General features: G+C 56.2%; 1 protein-coding gene and 1 long non-coding RNA gene across 2 annotated transcripts; one reads left to right on the forward strand and one right to left on the reverse strand.

The window, feature by feature from the left end:
- Nucleotides 1-3,488: 3,488 nt before the first annotated feature.
- On the reverse strand, nucleotides 3,489-10,596 carry LOC121342054 (fructose-bisphosphate aldolase A). Its single transcript, XM_041416136.1, has 7 exons — nucleotides 10,511-10,596; nucleotides 8,876-9,036; nucleotides 7,808-7,891; nucleotides 7,061-7,235; nucleotides 5,918-6,117; nucleotides 3,842-3,977; nucleotides 3,489-3,811 (listed from the first exon to the last, which is right to left on the reverse strand). Exons 2-6 carry the CDS (start codon nucleotides 9,020-9,022, stop codon nucleotides 3,882-3,884), a joined length of 702 nt encoding a protein of 233 aa, XP_041272070.1. The 5' UTR covers nucleotides 9,023-9,036; nucleotides 10,511-10,596; the 3' UTR covers nucleotides 3,489-3,811; nucleotides 3,842-3,881.
- On the forward strand, nucleotides 4,921-5,882 carry LOC121342055. The gene is made up of 3 exons (XR_005953500.1): nucleotides 4,921-5,003; nucleotides 5,089-5,408; nucleotides 5,849-5,882. It is a non-coding gene; the product is annotated as an uncharacterized LOC121342055 (long non-coding RNA).
- Nucleotides 10,597-16,838: the final 6,242 nt, after the last annotated feature.

The raw sequence follows: 16,838 nt of genomic DNA on the forward strand, positions 1-16,838 counted from the left end.
TGTCCCCAAAACCCCCAAATTTGGGGTGAGATGTCCCAAACCCTCCCAGAATCCCCAAATTTTGGGGTGAAACTCCCCCCGAACCTCCTCAGAACCCCCAAATTTGGGGCTGAACCCCCCCAAATCAACCCAAACCCCCAAATTTGGGCTGAAATGTCTCCAAAAGCCCCAAATTTTGGTGTAAAATCCCCCAAAAGAACACTAAACCCCCCTAACTTTTGGGCTCCAACCACCCCAAAACCCCAAATTTGGGGTCAAACCACAAGAAAACCCCAAAATTTGGGGTCAAACCACCCCAAAAGCCCCAAATTGAGGCTGAAATCCTGTCCCAAACCCCCCCAAAACCCCCAAATTTTGGAGTAAAATCATCCCAAAACCCCGAAATTTTGGGGTCAAACTACCCCAAAACCCACAAATTTTGGGGTGACACCACCCAGCCCCCCAAATTTGGGGTCAAATCACCCCAAACCACCCCAGAAGTTCCAAATTTGAGGTCAAAGCCCACCCCCAAACCCCAAAATTTGGGCTCAAACCACCCCCAAACCCCAAAATTTGGAGTCACACCACCCCCAAACCCCAAAATTTGGAGTCACACCACCCCCACTCCCTCCAGAACTCCCAAATTTGGGATCAATCAATCCCAAACCACCCCAAACGCCCCAAAATTTGGGCTCAAACCACCCCCAAATCACCCCAGGGGTCCCAAATTTGGGCAAAATCCCCCAAAATCCCACCAAAATTTGTGCTGAAACCCCCAAAAACCCCCAAATTTGGGGTCAAATCCCCCAAAATCCCACCAAAATTTGTGCTGAAAACCCCAAAAACTCCCAAATTTGGGGTGACACCACCCCAGGCACCCCAAATTTGGGGTCAAACCACCCCCAAATCACCCCAGGGGTCCCAAATTTGGGCAAAATCCCCCAAAATCCTGCCCAAATTTTGGGGTCCAACCCCCCCAGAACCTGCCCCGAACCCCCAAATTTGGGTAAAGACTTCCCAAATCACCCCAAATTTGGAGTCAAACCGCCCCCAAACCGCTCCCAGAACCCCCAAATTTTGGGGTGAAATTCCCCCAAAACATCCCCAGGAACCCCAAATTTGGGATCAATTGATCCCAAACCACCCCAAAACCCCCAAATTTTGGGGTCAAACCACAACAAAACCCCAAATTTGGAGGTCAAACCCCCCCAGACCCCCCAAATTTGGGCTCAAACCACCCCAAAATCACCCCAAAACCCCAAATTTGGGCTGAACCTCCCCTCAACCCCCCCAAAACCCCCAAATTTTAGGGTCAAACCAGCCCAGAAACCCCAAATTTTGGGGAGAACCCCCCCCAAACCACCCCAGGAGTCCCAAATTTGGGGTCAGAATGTCCCAAACCCTCCCAGAACCCCCAAATTTTGGGGTGAAACTCCCCACAAGCTCCCCAGAACCCCCAAATTTTGGACTCAAAGCCCCCCCAAATCACCCCAAAGCCCCAAATTTGAGACCACCCAAAACCCAGAAATCCCATATTTGAGCTAAAATGTCCCCGAAATGCCCCCAACCCCCCAAATTTTGGGGAACAAACCCCCAGAACCTCCCCAAAACCCCCAAATTTTGGGGTGATATTCCCCCAGAACCTCCCCAAAACCCCCAAATTTGGGATCAACCCCCCCCAAATTCACCCAAATCGAGGCTGAAATCCGGCCCCAAACCACTCCAAACCCCAAATTTGGGCAAAATCCCCCCCAAACCCCCCAAATTTTGGGGTCCAACCCCCCCAGAACCTGCCCCGAACCCCCAAATTTGGGTAAAGACTTCCCAAATCACCCCAAATTTGGAGTCAAACCGCCCCCAAACCGCTCCCAAACTCTGAAATTTTGGGGTGAACCCCCCAAACATCCCCAGGATTCCCAAATTTGGGGATAAAGTGACCCCTACCCTCCCAGAACCCCCAAATTTTGGGGTGAAACCCCCCCAGAACCTCCCAAAACCCCCAAATTTGGGCTCAGACCGCCCCAAATCCCCAAATTTTGGAGTAAAACTGCCCCAAAACCCCCAAATTTGGGCTCAAATCCCCCCAAACCCCCCAAATTTGGGCTCAAACCCCCCCAAACTCCCCAAATTTGGGCTCAAATCCCTCCAAATCCCCGAAATTTGGGCTCAAACCGCCCCAAACCCCCCAAATTTGGGCTCAAATCCCCCCAAACCCCCCAAATTTGGGCTCAAACCGCCCCAAACCCCCCAAATTTGGGCTCAAATCCCCCCAAACCCCCCAAATTTGGGCTCAAATCCCCCCAAACTCCCCAAATTTGGGCTCAAATCCCTCCAAATCCCCGAAATTTGGGCTCAAACCGCCCCAAACCCCCCAAATTTGGGCTCAAATCCCCCCAAACCCCCCAAATTTGGGCTCAAATCCCCCCAAACCCCCCAAATTTGGGCTCAAATCCCCCCAAACCCCCCAAATTTGGGCTCAAACCGCCCCAAACCCCCCAAATTTGGGCTCAAATCCCCCCAAACCCCCCAAATTTGGGCTCAAACCGCCCCAAACCCCCCAAATTTGGGCTCAAATCCCCCCAAACCCCCCAAATTTGGGCTCAAACCGCCCCAAACCCCCCAAATTTGGGCTCAAATCCCCCCAAACCCCCCAAATTTGGGCTCAAACCGCCCCAAACCCCCCAAATTTGGGCTCAAATCCCCCCAAACCCCCCAAATTTGGGCTCAAACCGCCCCAAACCCCCCAAATTTGGGCTCAAATCCCCCCAAACCCCCCAAATTTGGGCTCAAACCGCCCCAAACCCCCCAAATTTGGGCTCAAATCCCCCCAAACCCCCCAAATTTGGGCTCAAACCGCCCCAAACCCCCCAAATTTGGGCTCAAATCCCCCCAAACCCCCCAAATTTGGGCTCAAACCGCCCCAAACCCCCCAAATTTGGGCTCAAATCCCCCCAAACCCCCCAAATTTGGGCTCAAACCGCCCCAAACCCCCCAAATTTGGGCTCAAATCCCCCCAAACCCCCCAAATTTGGGCTCAAACCGCCCCAAACCCCCCAAATTTGGGCTCAAATCCCCCCAAACCCCCCAAATTTGGGCTCAAACCGCCCCAAACCCCCCAAATTTGGGCTCAAATCCCCCCAAACCCCCCAAATTTGGGCTCAAACCGCCCCAAACCCCCCAAATTTGGGCTCAAATCCCCCCAAACCCCCCAAATTTGGGCTCAAACCGCCCCAAACCCCCCAAATTTGGGCTCAAATCCCCCCAAACCCCCCAAATTTGGGCTCAAACCGCCCCAAACCCCCCAAATTTGGGCTCAAATCCCCCCAAACCCCCCAAATTTGGGCTCAAACCGCCCCAAACCCCCCAAATTTGGGCTCAAATCCCCCCAAACCCCCCAAATTTGGGCTCAAACCGCCCCAAACCCCCCAAATTTGGGCTCAAATCCCCCCAAACCCCCCAAATTTGGGCTCAAACCGCCCCAAACCCCCCAAATTTGGGCTCAAATGGATGGTCAGCAGTGGTCAGCAGTGGCCATGGATGGTCAGCGATGGTCAGCGGTGGCCGCGGGCGCTCAGTAGGCATGGTTGGACATGGTCAGCAGGCAGTGGCCATGGATGGTCAGCAGTGGTCAGCGGATGGTCAGCAGTCCGTGGGTGGTCAGTGGACAGTCAGCAGTGGCCATGGATGGTCAGCAGACGGTCAGCGGTGGCCACGGGCGGTCAGCGCTCAGTAGGCGTGGTTGGACACGAGGGTCAGGCAGTGGTCAGCAGTTCATGGATGGTCAGCAGTGGTCAGCAGTGGTCAGTGGACAGTGGTCAGCAGTGGCCATGGGGGGTCAGCAGTGGTCAGCGGTGGCCATGGATGGTCAGCAGTGGTCAGCGGTGGCCACCGGCGGTCAGCGCTCAGTAGGCGTGGTTGGACACGAACAGGGACTCGCTGGCTGCCGCCCCCGCGGCGCCGCTCGGGGTGTACTTGCCCTGGCACGCCAGAGAGTTGGCCTGGGGACAGCAGGGACAGCGGGGACATCAGGGACATCAGGGACAGCAGGGACAACGGGGACATCAGGGACAGCAGGGACAGCGGGGACAGCGGGGACATCAGGGACAGCGGGGACATCAGGGACATCGGGGACAGCGGGGACAGCGGGGACAGCGGGGACAGCGGGGACAACAGGGACAGCAGGGACAACAGGGACAGCAGGGACATTGGGGACAGCAGGGGACAGCAGGGACAGCGGGGACAGCAGGGGCAGCAGGGACAGCAGGGACATTGGGGACAGCAGGGGACAGCAGGGACAGCGGGGACAGCAGGGGCAGCAGGGACAGCAGGGACATTGGGGACAGCAGGGGACAGCAGGGACAGCGGGGACAGCAGGGGCAGCAGGGACAGCAGGGACATTGGGGACAGCAGGGGACAGCAGGGACAGCGGGGACAGCAGGGGCAGCAGGGACAGCAGGGACATTGGGGACAGCAGGGGACAGCAGGGACAGCGGGGACAGCAGGGACAGCAGGGACAGCAGGGGACATTGGGGACATTTGGGGTGTTGGGGACATCGAGGACATGAGGGGACACTGGGGGCTTTGGGACACTGAGGACATTTGGGGACATTTGGAGTATTGGGGACACTGGGGACATTGGGAACCTTGGGGACCCCAGGGGTGTTGGGGACATCGGGGACATTCAGGACCATCGGGGGCCTTGGGGACATCAGGGGATGTTGGTGACACTCAGGACACCGGGAACCCTGGGGACATTTGGGGACCCCAGGGGTGTTGGGGACATTGGGGGCGCGGTGTCCCCAAGGTCCCCAGTGACCTCCTGGGCCACCCTGTCCCCGTGTCCCCCACGTGCCACCCCCAAACCTCCTCCTGCCAACCCGCCATCGCCCGCCCTGTACCCCAACGTCCCCGAGGTGTCCCCAACGTCCCCGAGGTCCCCAAAGTGTCCCCACCTCACCCTCTGAACCCATCCTAGATGTGGCTGCCAGCTCTCCATGGCTGACCCAACTCCAGGAACACCCAACGTCCCCTCACCGTCTGAACCCATCCTAGATGTGGCTCCTCTGCTCCCACCTCTCCATGGCTGACCCAACTCCAGGAACACCCAAGGTCCCTCAATGTCCCCAAGTCCCCGAGGTGTCCTCGAGGTCCCCAAGGTGTCCCCAATGTCCCCAAAACCCCAAACATCCCCACCTCACCCTCTGAACCCACCTCAGACGTGGCTCCTCTGCTCCCTGCTCTCCATGGCTGACCCAACTCCAGGAACACCCAAGGTCCCTCAATGTCCCCAAGTCCCCGAGGTGTCCTCGAGGTCCCCAAGGTGTCCCCAGTATCTCCAAGACCCCAAATGTCCCCAAAGTGTCCCCACCTCACCCTCTGAACCCACCTCAGATGTGGCTCCCAGCTCTCCATGGCTGACCCAACCCGAGGTCTCCCCAGGTCCCCGAGGTGTCCCCAACATCTCCAAGTCCCCGAGGTGTCCCCAGGTCGCCGAGGTCTCCCCAGGTCCCCGAGGTGTCCCCAAATGTCCCCAGAGTGTCCCCACCTCACCCTCGGCTGACCCAACTCCAGGATCACCCAATGTCCCTCAATGTCCCCAAATCCCCGAGGTGTCCCCAGGTCGCCGAGGTCTCCCCAGGTCCCCGAGGTGTCCCCAAATGTCCCCAGAGTGTCCCCACCTCACCCTCTGAACCCACCTCAGATGTGGCTCCCAGCTCTCCATGGCTGACCCAACCCAAGGAACACCCAACGTCCCCAAGACCCCTCAATGTCCCCAAGGTGTCCACAATGCCCTAAAGACCCCAAATGTCCCCAAAGTGTCTCCATCTCAGACGTGGCTCCCACCTCTCCATGGCTGACCCAACTCAAGGAACACCCAATGTCCCTCAATGTCCCCAAGTCCCCTCAATGTCCCCAAGACCCCCCAAGTGCCACCTACCAGGGCTCTCTTGACGTACTCCTCCTGGGCCGCCTTGGTGTTGTCCTTCTTGCCGCCCCAGGCCTTGAGGGCCGAGGCCTGCAGGGCGCGCCCGTACGAGAAGGTCAGCGCCCAGGGCCGCGGCAGCGGACAGCGGTTGATGGCGTTGAGGTTCAGGGAGGCCTCCTCCTCGCTCTGACCCCCCGACAGGAACGTGATCCCTGGTGGGGACAGCGAGGGGACATTGAGGTGACACTGTGACATCAGCCTGGGGACACTGACACAGCCTGGGGACACTGAGATAGCTCAGGGACACTGGGGACAGCGGGTGATGGCGCTGAGGGACAGTGACAGCTCCTCCTCACTCTGACCCCCCGACAGGAACGTGATCCCTGGTGGGGACAGCGAGGGGACATTGAGGTGACACTGTGACATCAGCCTGGGGACACTGGGACAGGCAGGGGACAGTGGGATAGTCACGGTGGCCATGGCACACAGTGACAGTGACAATGACACAGTGACAATGACACTGACCTGGCACAGCAGGCGGCACCATCCGTCTCAGCGCGGTGACGGTTGCCATGGCACACAGTGACAGTGACAATGACACACAGTGACAATGACACAGTGACAATGACACTGACCTGGCACGGCGGGTGGCACCGTCCGTCTCAGCGCGGTGACGGTTGCCATGGCGATCTCCTCAGGGCTGTACTTGGTGGCACAGGCGTGTCCCGCTGTCACCATGTTGGGCTTCAGCAGTGTCCCCTCCAGGTACACGTGGTGGTCACTGAGGGCCTTGTACACGGCTGCCAGCACCTGGGGACATGGGGACATCATGGGGACACTGGGGACATCATGGGGACATTGGGGACATCATGGGGACATCATGGGGACATTGGCAGGGCGGGCGGCACCGTCCGTCTCAGCGCGGTGACGGTTGCCATGGCACACAGTGACAATGACACACAGTGACAATGACACACAGTGACAGTGACAATGACACAGTGACAATGACACTGACCTGGCACGGCGGGTGGCACCGTCCGTCTCAGCGCGGTGACGGTTGCCGTGGCACACAGTGACAGTGACACAGTGACAATGACACACAGTGACAATGACACACAGTGACAGTGACAATGACACAGTGACAGTGACACTCACCAGGGACAGCGGGTGGCACCGTCCGTCTCAGCGCGGTGACGGTTGCCATGGCGATCTCCTCGGGGCTGTACTTGGTGGCACAGGCGTGTCCCGCTGTCACCATGTTGGGCTTCAGCAGTGTCCCCTCCAGGTACACGTGGTGGTCACTGAGGGCCTTGTACACGGCTGCCAGCACCTGGGGACATGGGGACATCATGGGGACACTGGGGACATCATGGGGACATCAGGTACACGTGGTGGTCACTGAGGGCCTTGTACACGGCTGCCAGCACCTGGGGACATGGGGACACTGGGGACAGGCCAGGTGCCACCAAACCCCCTCAGGTGCCACCAAACCCCCTCAGGTGTCACCTCTTGGTGTCACCAACCACCACAGGACAGCAGGAGGTGACACCAGGACAGCTTGGGGACACCGGGAGGGGACTCAAAGCCACCCAGGTGCCACCAAAGCCCTCAGGTGTCACCTCTCAGTGTCACCTTGTCCCACCAAACCCTGGGGGACACCGGGAGGTGACACTGGAAGGGGTTGGGGACACCGGGAGGTGACACCAGGATGGGTTGGGGACACCGGGAGGTGACTCAAGGCCGCCCAGATGCCACCAAACCCCCTCAGGTGCCACCAAACCCCCCCCAGATGTCACCAAAGCCTCTCCAGGTGCCACCTGCCGGTGTCACCCCCCAAGCGAGGGCTCAGGGCCCCAGGGGACACTCGGGGACGCTCGGGGACACACGGGGGGTGGCACTGACCTTCTCGGTGACGTACTGGCACGTCTTGAGGTCGTGGTCACCGTCCGGCAGGATCTCGGGCTCCACGATGGGGACAATGCCGTTCTGGGGACACGGGGACACGTCACACAGGGGACACGGGGACACGTCACACAGAGGACACGGGGACATTGGGGACAATGCCGTTCTGGGGACACGGGGACACAGGGACACGTCACACAGGGGACACGGGGACATTGGGGACACTGGGGACATTGGGGACAATGCCGTTCTGGGGATACGGGGACACGTCACACATCAGACACGGGGACAGCGGGGACATTGGGGACATTGGGGACAGTGGGGACACGTCAGACACAGGAGGACACCAGGGACATCAGGGACACGTCAGACACAGGGGGACATTGGGGACACAGGGAGGGGACAGGGGACAGCCCCAGGGGACAGGTGGGGACAGCAGGAGGGGACACAAGGGCACTGAGGTGCCACCAAACCTGGTCTAGGTGCCACCAAATGCTCTCAAAGTGCCACCAAATCCTCTCCAGGTGCCACCAAACCTATCCCAGGTGCCACCAAGCCCTTCCCAGATGCCACCAAACCCCCTCTAAGTGCCACCAAACCCCCTCTAGATGCCACCCTGAGGTGTCACCCACCCTCACCAACCCCTCTGGGACACCTGGAGGTGGCACTGGGACAGGTTGGGGACACCTGGAGGTGACTTAAGCACACTGAGGTGCCACCAAACCTCATCTAGATGCCACCAAACGTGGTCTAGATGCCACCAAACCCTCTCCAGGTGCCACCACACCCCCTCTTGATGCCACCAAACCTGGTCTAGGTGCCACCAAATCCTCTCCAGGTGCCACCACACCCCCTCTTGATGCCACCAAACCCTCTCCAGGTGCCACCACACCCTCTCCAGGTGCCACCACACCCCCTCTTGATGCCACCAGACCTGGTCTAGATGCCACCAAACCCTCTCCAGGTGCCACCAACCCCCACCCAGCCCCCACCCTTTGATCCCCCCGTCCCGAGGCCGGGCTGGGGCCGGGTTGGGGACATCTGGGGACAGCTGGGGACGCGGGTGACCTGCTGGCAGATGCTGGCGTAGCGCGCCAGGACGTTGGCGTTCTCCATGACGGCGAGGCGCGTGGGCGTGTGCGCCGTGATCTTCAGCACGCAGCGCCACTTGGCAAAGTCAGCGCCGTCCTTCTTGTACTGGGCACAGCGCTCCATGAGGCCATCGAGCCCTGGGGACAGCAGGGGACACTGGGGACATCGGGGGCGTTGGGGACATTGGGGGCAATGGGGACACTGGAGGCAATGGGGACATTGTGGCCATGGAGGACCTGGAGAGTGCTGGGGACACTGAGGACATTGGAGACATTGGGGACACTGGGGACATTGGGGGGGCATTGGGGGCAATGGGGGCATTGGGGACATCGGGGACACTGAGGGGACAAGGGACACAGGGCACTGAGGGAGCTCCATGAGCCTGTCCAGCCCTGGGGACACTGGGGACCCTGGGGACATTGGGGACACTGGGGACCCTGGGGACATTGGGGACACTGGGGACCCTGGGGACATTGGGGGCAATGGGGGCATTGGGGACATTGTGGCCATGGAGGACCTGGAGAGTGCTGGGGACACTGAGGACATTGGAGACATTGGGGACACTGGGGACATTGGGGGACTGGGGACACTGGGGACACTGGGGACATTGGGGACATTGGGGGCATTGGGGGCAATGGGGGCATTGGGGACATCGGGGACACTGAGGGGACAAGGGACACAGGGCACTGAGGGAGCTCCATGAGCCTGTCCAGCCCTGGGGACACTGGGGACACCGGGGACACTGGGGACACGGCGCCACTTGGCAAAGTCGGCGCCGTCCTTCTTGTACTGGGCACAGCGCTCCATGAGGCCATCGAGCCCTGGGGACAGCAGGGGACACTGGGGACATCGGGGGCGTTGGGGACATTGGGGGCAATGGGGACACTGGAGGCAATGGGGACATTGTGGCCATGGAGGACCTGGAGAGTGCTGGGGACACTGAGGACATTGGAGACATTGGGGACACTGGGGACATTGGGGACATTGGGGACACTGGGGACACTGGGGACACTGGGGACACTGGGGACATTGGGGACATTGGGGACACTGAGGGGACAAGGGACAAAGGGCACTGAGGGAGCTCCATGAACCTGTCCAGCCCTGGGGACGTTGGGGACACTAGGGACATTGGGGACATTGAGCATCGCAGGAGCTCCATGAGGCCATCAAGTCCTGAGGACATTGGGGACATCAGTGGCACAGGGGACACGGGGCATTGTGAGCACCTTGGGGACATTGGGGACATCGGGGACACGGGACCCTGTGGTGGCACGGGCTGGGCTGGGAGGGTGACACAGGGATGGGGACACCGTGGTGGCACTGGGGACACGGTGGTGACACAGGGATGGGGACACCGTGGTGGCACTGGGGACACGGTGGTGACACAGGGATGAGGACACCGTGGTGGCATCAGGGACACAGCGGTGACACAGGGATGGGGACACCGTGGTGGCATCGGGGACACGGTGGTGACACAGGGATGGGGACACCGTGGTGGCATCAGGGACACAGCGGTGACACAGGGATGGGGACACTGTGGTGGCATTGAGGACACGGCGGTGACAAGGACAGGGACACGCTGGTGGCCTTGGGGACAGAGCTGTCACTCACCCTGGGTCGTGGTCTCGCCGTTGGTGCCAGCCAGGGGCACCACGCCCTTGTCCACCTGGGGGACAGGGACACGGTCACCGGGGACAGCAGGGGACACCAGCAGGTCCCCAAGCGTCCCCTGATGTCCCCAAGCGTCCCCTGATGTCCCCAGGCGTCCCCTGATGTCCCCAAGTGTCCCCTGATGTCCCCAAGCGTCCCCCGATGTCCCCAAGTGTCCCCACCCCAATCCCTAAAGCCACCTCAGATGCGTGGGCCTGGACCCACCATGGCCGTGGCTGACCCAACTCCAGCCACAGCCAGTGTCCCCAAGACCCCTCAATGTCCCCAAGCCATGTGACACCCCCAAGGTGTCCCCAAGGTGTCCCCAATTCTCTGAAGACCCCAAATGTCCCCAAAGTGTCCCCACCTCACCCTCTGAACCCATCCTAGATGTGGCTCCCAGCTCTCCGTGGTTGACCCAACTCAAGGAGTCCCCAGGCGTCCCCTGATGTCCCCAAGTGTCCCCTGATGTCCCCAAGCGTCCCCCGATGTCCCCAAGTGTCCCCACCCCAATCCCTAAAGCCACCTCAGATGCGCGGGCCTGGACCCACCACGGCCGTGGCTGACCCAACTCCAGGAACAGCCAATGTCCCCAAGACCCCTCAATGTCCCCAAGCCATGTGACACCCCCAAGGTGTCCCCAAGGTGTCCCCAATTCTCTGAAGACCCCAAATGTCCCCAAAGTGTCCCCACCTCACCCTCTGAACCCATCCTAGATGTGGCTCCCAGCTCTCCGTGGTTGACCCAACTCAAGGAACACCCAACATCCCCAAGACCCCTCAATGTCCCCAGTGTCCCCAAGGAATGCCCAAGGTGTCCCCAATGTCCTAAAGACCCCAAATGTCCCCACCTCAGATGTGGCTCCCAGCTCTCCATGGCTGACCCAGCTCAAGGAACACCCAACGTCCCTCACATCCCCAAGACCCCTCCATGTCCCCAAGGTCCCCGAGGTGTCCCCAAGGTGTCCCCAAGACCCCAAAGTGTCCCCACCTCACCCTCTGAACCCATCCTAGATGTGGCTCCCAGCTCTCCGTGGTTGACCCAACTCAAGGAACACCCAACGTCCCTCACATCCCCCAAGACCCGTCAATGTCCCCAAGACCCCTCAATGTCCTCAAGTCCCCTCGATGTCCCCAAGGTGTCCCCAAGGTCCCCAAGGTGTCCCCAAGGTCCCCAAGACCCCAAACATCCCCACCTCACCCTCTGAACCCACCTCAGATGTGGCTCCTCTGCTCCCAGCTCTCCATGGCTGACCCAACCCAAGGAACACCCAACCTCCCTCGTGTCCCCAAGACCCCTCAATGTCCCCAAGGTGTCCACAATGCCCTAAAGACCCCAAATGTCCCCAAAGTGTCTCCATCTCAGACGTGGCTCCCACCTCTCCATGGCTGACCCAACTCAAGGAACACCCAATGTCCCTCAATGTCCCCAAGTCCCCTCAATGTCCCCAAGACCCCCCAATGTCCCCACCTCACCCTCTGAACCCATCCTAGATGTGGCTCCCAGCTCTCCGTGGTTGACCCAACTCAAGGAACACCCAACATCCCCAAGACCCCTCAATGTCCCCAGTGTCCCCAAGGAATGCCCAAGGTGTCCCCAATGTCCTAAAGACCCCAAATGTCCCCAAGGTGTCCACAATGTCCTAAAGACCCCAAATGTCCCCACCTCAGATGTGGCTCCCAGCTCTCCATGGCTGACCCAGCTCAAGGAACACCCAACGTCCCTCACATCCCCAAGACCCCTCCATGTCCCCAAGGTCCCCGAGGTGTCCCCAAGGTGTCCCCAAGACCCCAAAGTGTCCCCACCTCACCCTCTGAACCCATCCTAGATGTGGCTCCCAGCTCTCCGTGGTTGACCCAACTCAAGGAACACCCAACGTCCCTCACATCCCCCAAGACCCGTCAATGTCCCCAAGACCCCTCAATGTCCTCAAGTCCCCTCGGACCAGTTAGAACCAGTATGGACCAGTACAGACCAGTATAAACTAGTTAGAACCAGTGTAAACCACAATGGGCCTGTATGAACCAGTATAAACCAGTATGGCTCAGCCGCTTGGCGATGCTGCCTGCGGGAGCACAGACCAGTCAGAACCAGTATGAACCAGTATGGACCAGTCAGAACCAGTATAGACCACTATGGACCAGTACAGACCAATTACAACCAGTATAAACCAGTATGAACCAGTATGGACCAGTTAGAACCAGTATGGACCAGTACAGACCAGTATAAACTAGTTAGAACCAGTGTAAACCACAATGGACCTGTATGAACCAGTATAAACCAGTATGAACCAGTATGGCTCAGACACTTGGCAATACTGCCTGTGGGGGCACGGACCAGTTAGAACCAGTTAGAACCAGTTAGAACCAGTACAAACCAGTATAAACCAGGAACCCCAGCCAGGCCCCTGGCACTGCCTCGGTGCTTCCCAGTATAAACCAGTGCCTCCCAGTAACCCCCAGTGCTCCCAGCGCTTCCTTATCTCTCCCCAGTCCCTCCCAGTTTACCCCAGTTACTCCCAGTCCCTCCCAGTATAACCCAGTCCATTCCCAGTTCACTCCCAGTTCACACCCAGTCTGTCCCAGCCCATTCCCAGTTCACTCCCAGTCCATTCCAGTCCATTCCCAGTCCATCCCAGTCCATCCCAGTCCATCCCAGTCCATTCCCACTCTAACCCAGTCCATTCCCAGTCCATCCCAGTCCGTCCCAGTCCATTCCCACTCTAACCCAGTCCGTCCCAGTCCGTCCCAGTCCATCCCCACTCTAACCCAGTCCATCCCAGTCCGTCCCAGTCCATCCCAGTCCTGGGTGGGGACTGGGAGTGGACTGGGGGCACTGGGAGTGAACTGGGGGCACTGGGGGGGAAGAACCCCAAGACTTTGGGGCAAGAACCCTGGGATTTGGGAAGGAAGAACCCCAGGATTTGGGGGGGGGAACCTCAGGAATTTTTTTGGGGAAACCCCCAAGATTTTGAGGGGAAAAACTCCGGGATTTTTAGGGGAAAAGCCAAAAAATTTTGAGGGGAAACCTCCAGGATTTTGAGGGGAAAACGCCCAAAAATTGGAGAGGGAAACCCCAGAATTTGAAAGGGAAACCCCAGGATTTTGAAGGGAAAACCCCAAAATTTTGAGGGAAAACCCTGACATTTTTGAGGGCAAAGCCCCAACGTTTTCAGGGGAGAACCCCAGGATTTTGAAGGGGAACCTCCCAAGATTTTGAGGGGAAACCCCCAAATTTTTGAGGGGGAAGCCTGAAGCTTTTGAGGGGAAAATCCCAGGATTTTGAGGTGAAAACCCCAAGATTTTGAGAGGAAACCTCCAAGATTTTTAGGGGAAAACCCCATGATTTTGAAAGGGAAAAACCTCAGAATTTGGAGAGGAAAACCCCAAAATTTTAAGGGAAAGCCCCCAGAACTTTGAGATAAAAACCCTCAAAATTTTGAGGGGAAAACCCCAAAATCTGCAAGGGAACCCCAGGATTTTAAGGGTAAAGCCCCAGGATTTTGAGTGAAAAACCCCAAAATTTTAAGGGAAAGCCCCCAGAATTTTGAGATAAAAACCCTCAAAATTTTGAGGGGAAAACCCCAAAATCTGCAAGGGAACCCCCAGGATTTGCAGAGGAAAACCCCAAGATCTTGAGGGGAAATCCTCAAGATTTTGAGAAAAATCTCCCAAAATTTTGAGGTAAAACCTCCAAGATTTTAAGGGTAAAACCCCAGGATTTTGAGGTGAAACCCCCAAAATCTGCAAGGGAACCCCCAGGATTTTAAGGGTAAAGCCCCAGGATTTTGAGGGGAAAACCCCAAAATTTTAAGGGAAAGCCCCCAGAATTTTGGGGTAAGAACCCCAAGATTTTAAGGGTAAACCCCCAAAATTTTAAGGAAAAACCCACAAGATTTTTAGAGGAAAACCCCAAGATTTTGAGGGGAAACCTCAAGATTTTGAGGAAAAACTCCCAAAATTTTGAGGTAAAACCTCCAAGATTTTAAGGGTAAAACCCCAGAATTTTGAGGTGAAACCCCCAAAATCTACAAGGGAACCCCCAGGATTTTAAGGGGAAAACCCCAAGATCTGAAAAGGAAAACCCCCAGAATCTGGAGGGGAAAACCCCAAAATTGTAAGGGGAAGCCCTTAAAAGATTTTGAGGTAAAACCCTCAAAATTTTGTGGGGAAAACCCCAAAAATCTGCAAGGGAACCCCCAGGATTTTGAGGAAAAACCCCCCAAAGTTTTGAGGTAAATCCACCAAGATTTCAAAGGTAAAACCCCAAGATTTTAAGGGTAAAACCCCAGGATTTTGAGGTGAAACCCCCAAAATCTGCAAGGGAACCCCCAGGATTTCCGCACTTTGCACCCCAAATCCGCACTTATCACCCCTAAAATCCGCACTTATCACCCAAAATCCGCACTTTGCACCCCAAATCCGCACTTATCACCCCTAAAATCCGCACTTATCACCCAAAATCCGCACTTTGCACCCCAAATCCGCCCTTGGAACCCATAAATTTGACTTTTTTGCTCTAAAATCTGCACATTTATCACCCCAAATCCGCACTTTGCACCCCAAATCCGCCCTTGGAACCCATAAATTTGACTTTTTTGCTCTAAAATCTGCACTTTTCACCCCTAAAATCCGCACTTTGCACCCCAAATCCGCCTTTGCAACCCATAAATTCGACTTTTTTGCTCTAAAACCTGCACTTTGCACCCCAAATCCGCCCTTGGAACCCATAAATTTGATTTTTTCCCCTCAATATCTGCACTTTGCACCCCATAAAATCAACTTTTTTACTTCAATATCCGCACTTTGCACCCCAAACCCGCCTTTGGAATCCATAAATTTGGCTTTTTTTACCTCGGTATCTGCACTTTGCACCCCAAATCCGCCTTTGGAACCCCCAATTTCAACTTTTCACCCCAAAATTTGACTTTTTTCACCCCAAAATTTGCCTTCTTCACCCCAAAATGCACCTTTTGCACCCCAAAATTTGTCATTTTCGCCCCAAACCAGCCCCATTTCATCCCAAATTTCCTTTTCCCCCCCAAATTTGACACTTTCACCTCAAATTTCCCCATTTCTGCCTCAAAATCTCCCCCAAGCCCCAAAATCAGCTTTTTTTGTCATCCCAAATTTCCTTTCCCCCCCCAAATTTGACACTTTCAGCCTCAAATTTCCCCATTTCTGCCTCAAAATCTCCCCCAAGCCCCAAAATCAGCTTTTTTTTTTTGTCCCAAATTTGCCTCTCAGGCACCAAAAATCTCCCCTTTTCACCTCAGAATTTCTCTCCCTCATCCCAAAATCTGCATTTTTCCCACCCAAAACTTCTCCAGCCACCCCAAATCTTCATTTTCACCCCAAAATCTGCAGCCACACACCAAAATCTGATTTTTTTACCTCACAATTTTCTCCCCATATCCCAATATTTGCCTTTTCACCCCCAAATGTGCATTTTTACCCCCAAAATCTGCAGTTTTTGCCTCAAAATCTGCTCCTTCTACCTCAGGATTTCCTTCCAACACCCGAAATTTCCATTTTTAACCCCAAAATCTGCATTTTCACCCCAAAATCTGCACTTTTTACCTCAAAATCTCCACTTTTTACCTCAGGATTTCCTCCCAATCCCCAAAATCTGCTATTTCTACCCCCAAAATCTGCATTTTTACCCCCAAAATCTGCTCCTTCTACCTCAGGATTTCCTTCCAACACCCGAAATTTCCATTTTTAACCCCAAAATCTGCATTTTCACCCCAAAATCTGCACTTTTTACCTCAAAATCTCCACTTTTTACCTCAGGATTTCCTCCCAATCCCCAAAATCTGCTATTTCCACCCCAAAATCCACTTTTTTACCTCAAAATCGCCACTTTTTACCTCAAAATCTCCACTTTTTACTTCACGATTTCCTCGTTCACTCCAAAATCTGCCCCAGATCCCGAAATCTGCACTTTTCACCTCGAAACCTGCACTTTTTACCTCAAAATCGCGGATTTTAACCTCAAGATTTCCTCACCCACCACAAAATCTGCCCCAGATCCCGAAATCTGCACTTTTCACCTCGAAACCTGCACTTTTTACCTCAAAATCGCGGATTTTAACCTCAAGATTTCCTCACCCACCACAAAATCTGCCCCAGATCCCGAAATCTGCACTTTTCACCTCAAAATTTGCATTTTTTTCCTTCAGGATTTCCTCACAATCCCTGAAATTCACTTTTTCACCCCAAATCTGCATTTTTACCTCAAAATCGCCCGAAATTCACTTTTCCACCCCAAAATCCACTTTTTTCACCCC

This window comes from Onychostruthus taczanowskii, unplaced genomic scaffold (assembly GCF_017590055.1).
Source record: "Onychostruthus taczanowskii isolate IOZ18803 unplaced genomic scaffold, ASM1759005v1 scaffold508, whole genome shotgun sequence".
NCBI lineage: Eukaryota > Metazoa > Chordata > Aves > Passeriformes > Passeridae > Onychostruthus > Onychostruthus taczanowskii.

Bases quoted from the DNA above. Each gene is read 5' to 3' on its own strand.
- LOC121342054 (XM_041416136.1), bottom strand. From the start codon at position 9,022: ATGGAGCGCTGTGCCCAGTACAAGAAGGACGGCGCTGACTTTGCCAAG. The intron at 6,118-7,060 runs GTGAGTGTCACT...TGTCCCCACCAG, and splicing joins GGTGCCACCCGCTGTCCCTG to GGATCACGTTCCTGTCGGGG. The intron at 3,978-5,917 runs GTAGGTGGCACT...TGCTGTCCCCAG, and splicing joins AGTACGTCAAGAGAGCCCTG to GCCAACTCTCTGGCGTGCCA.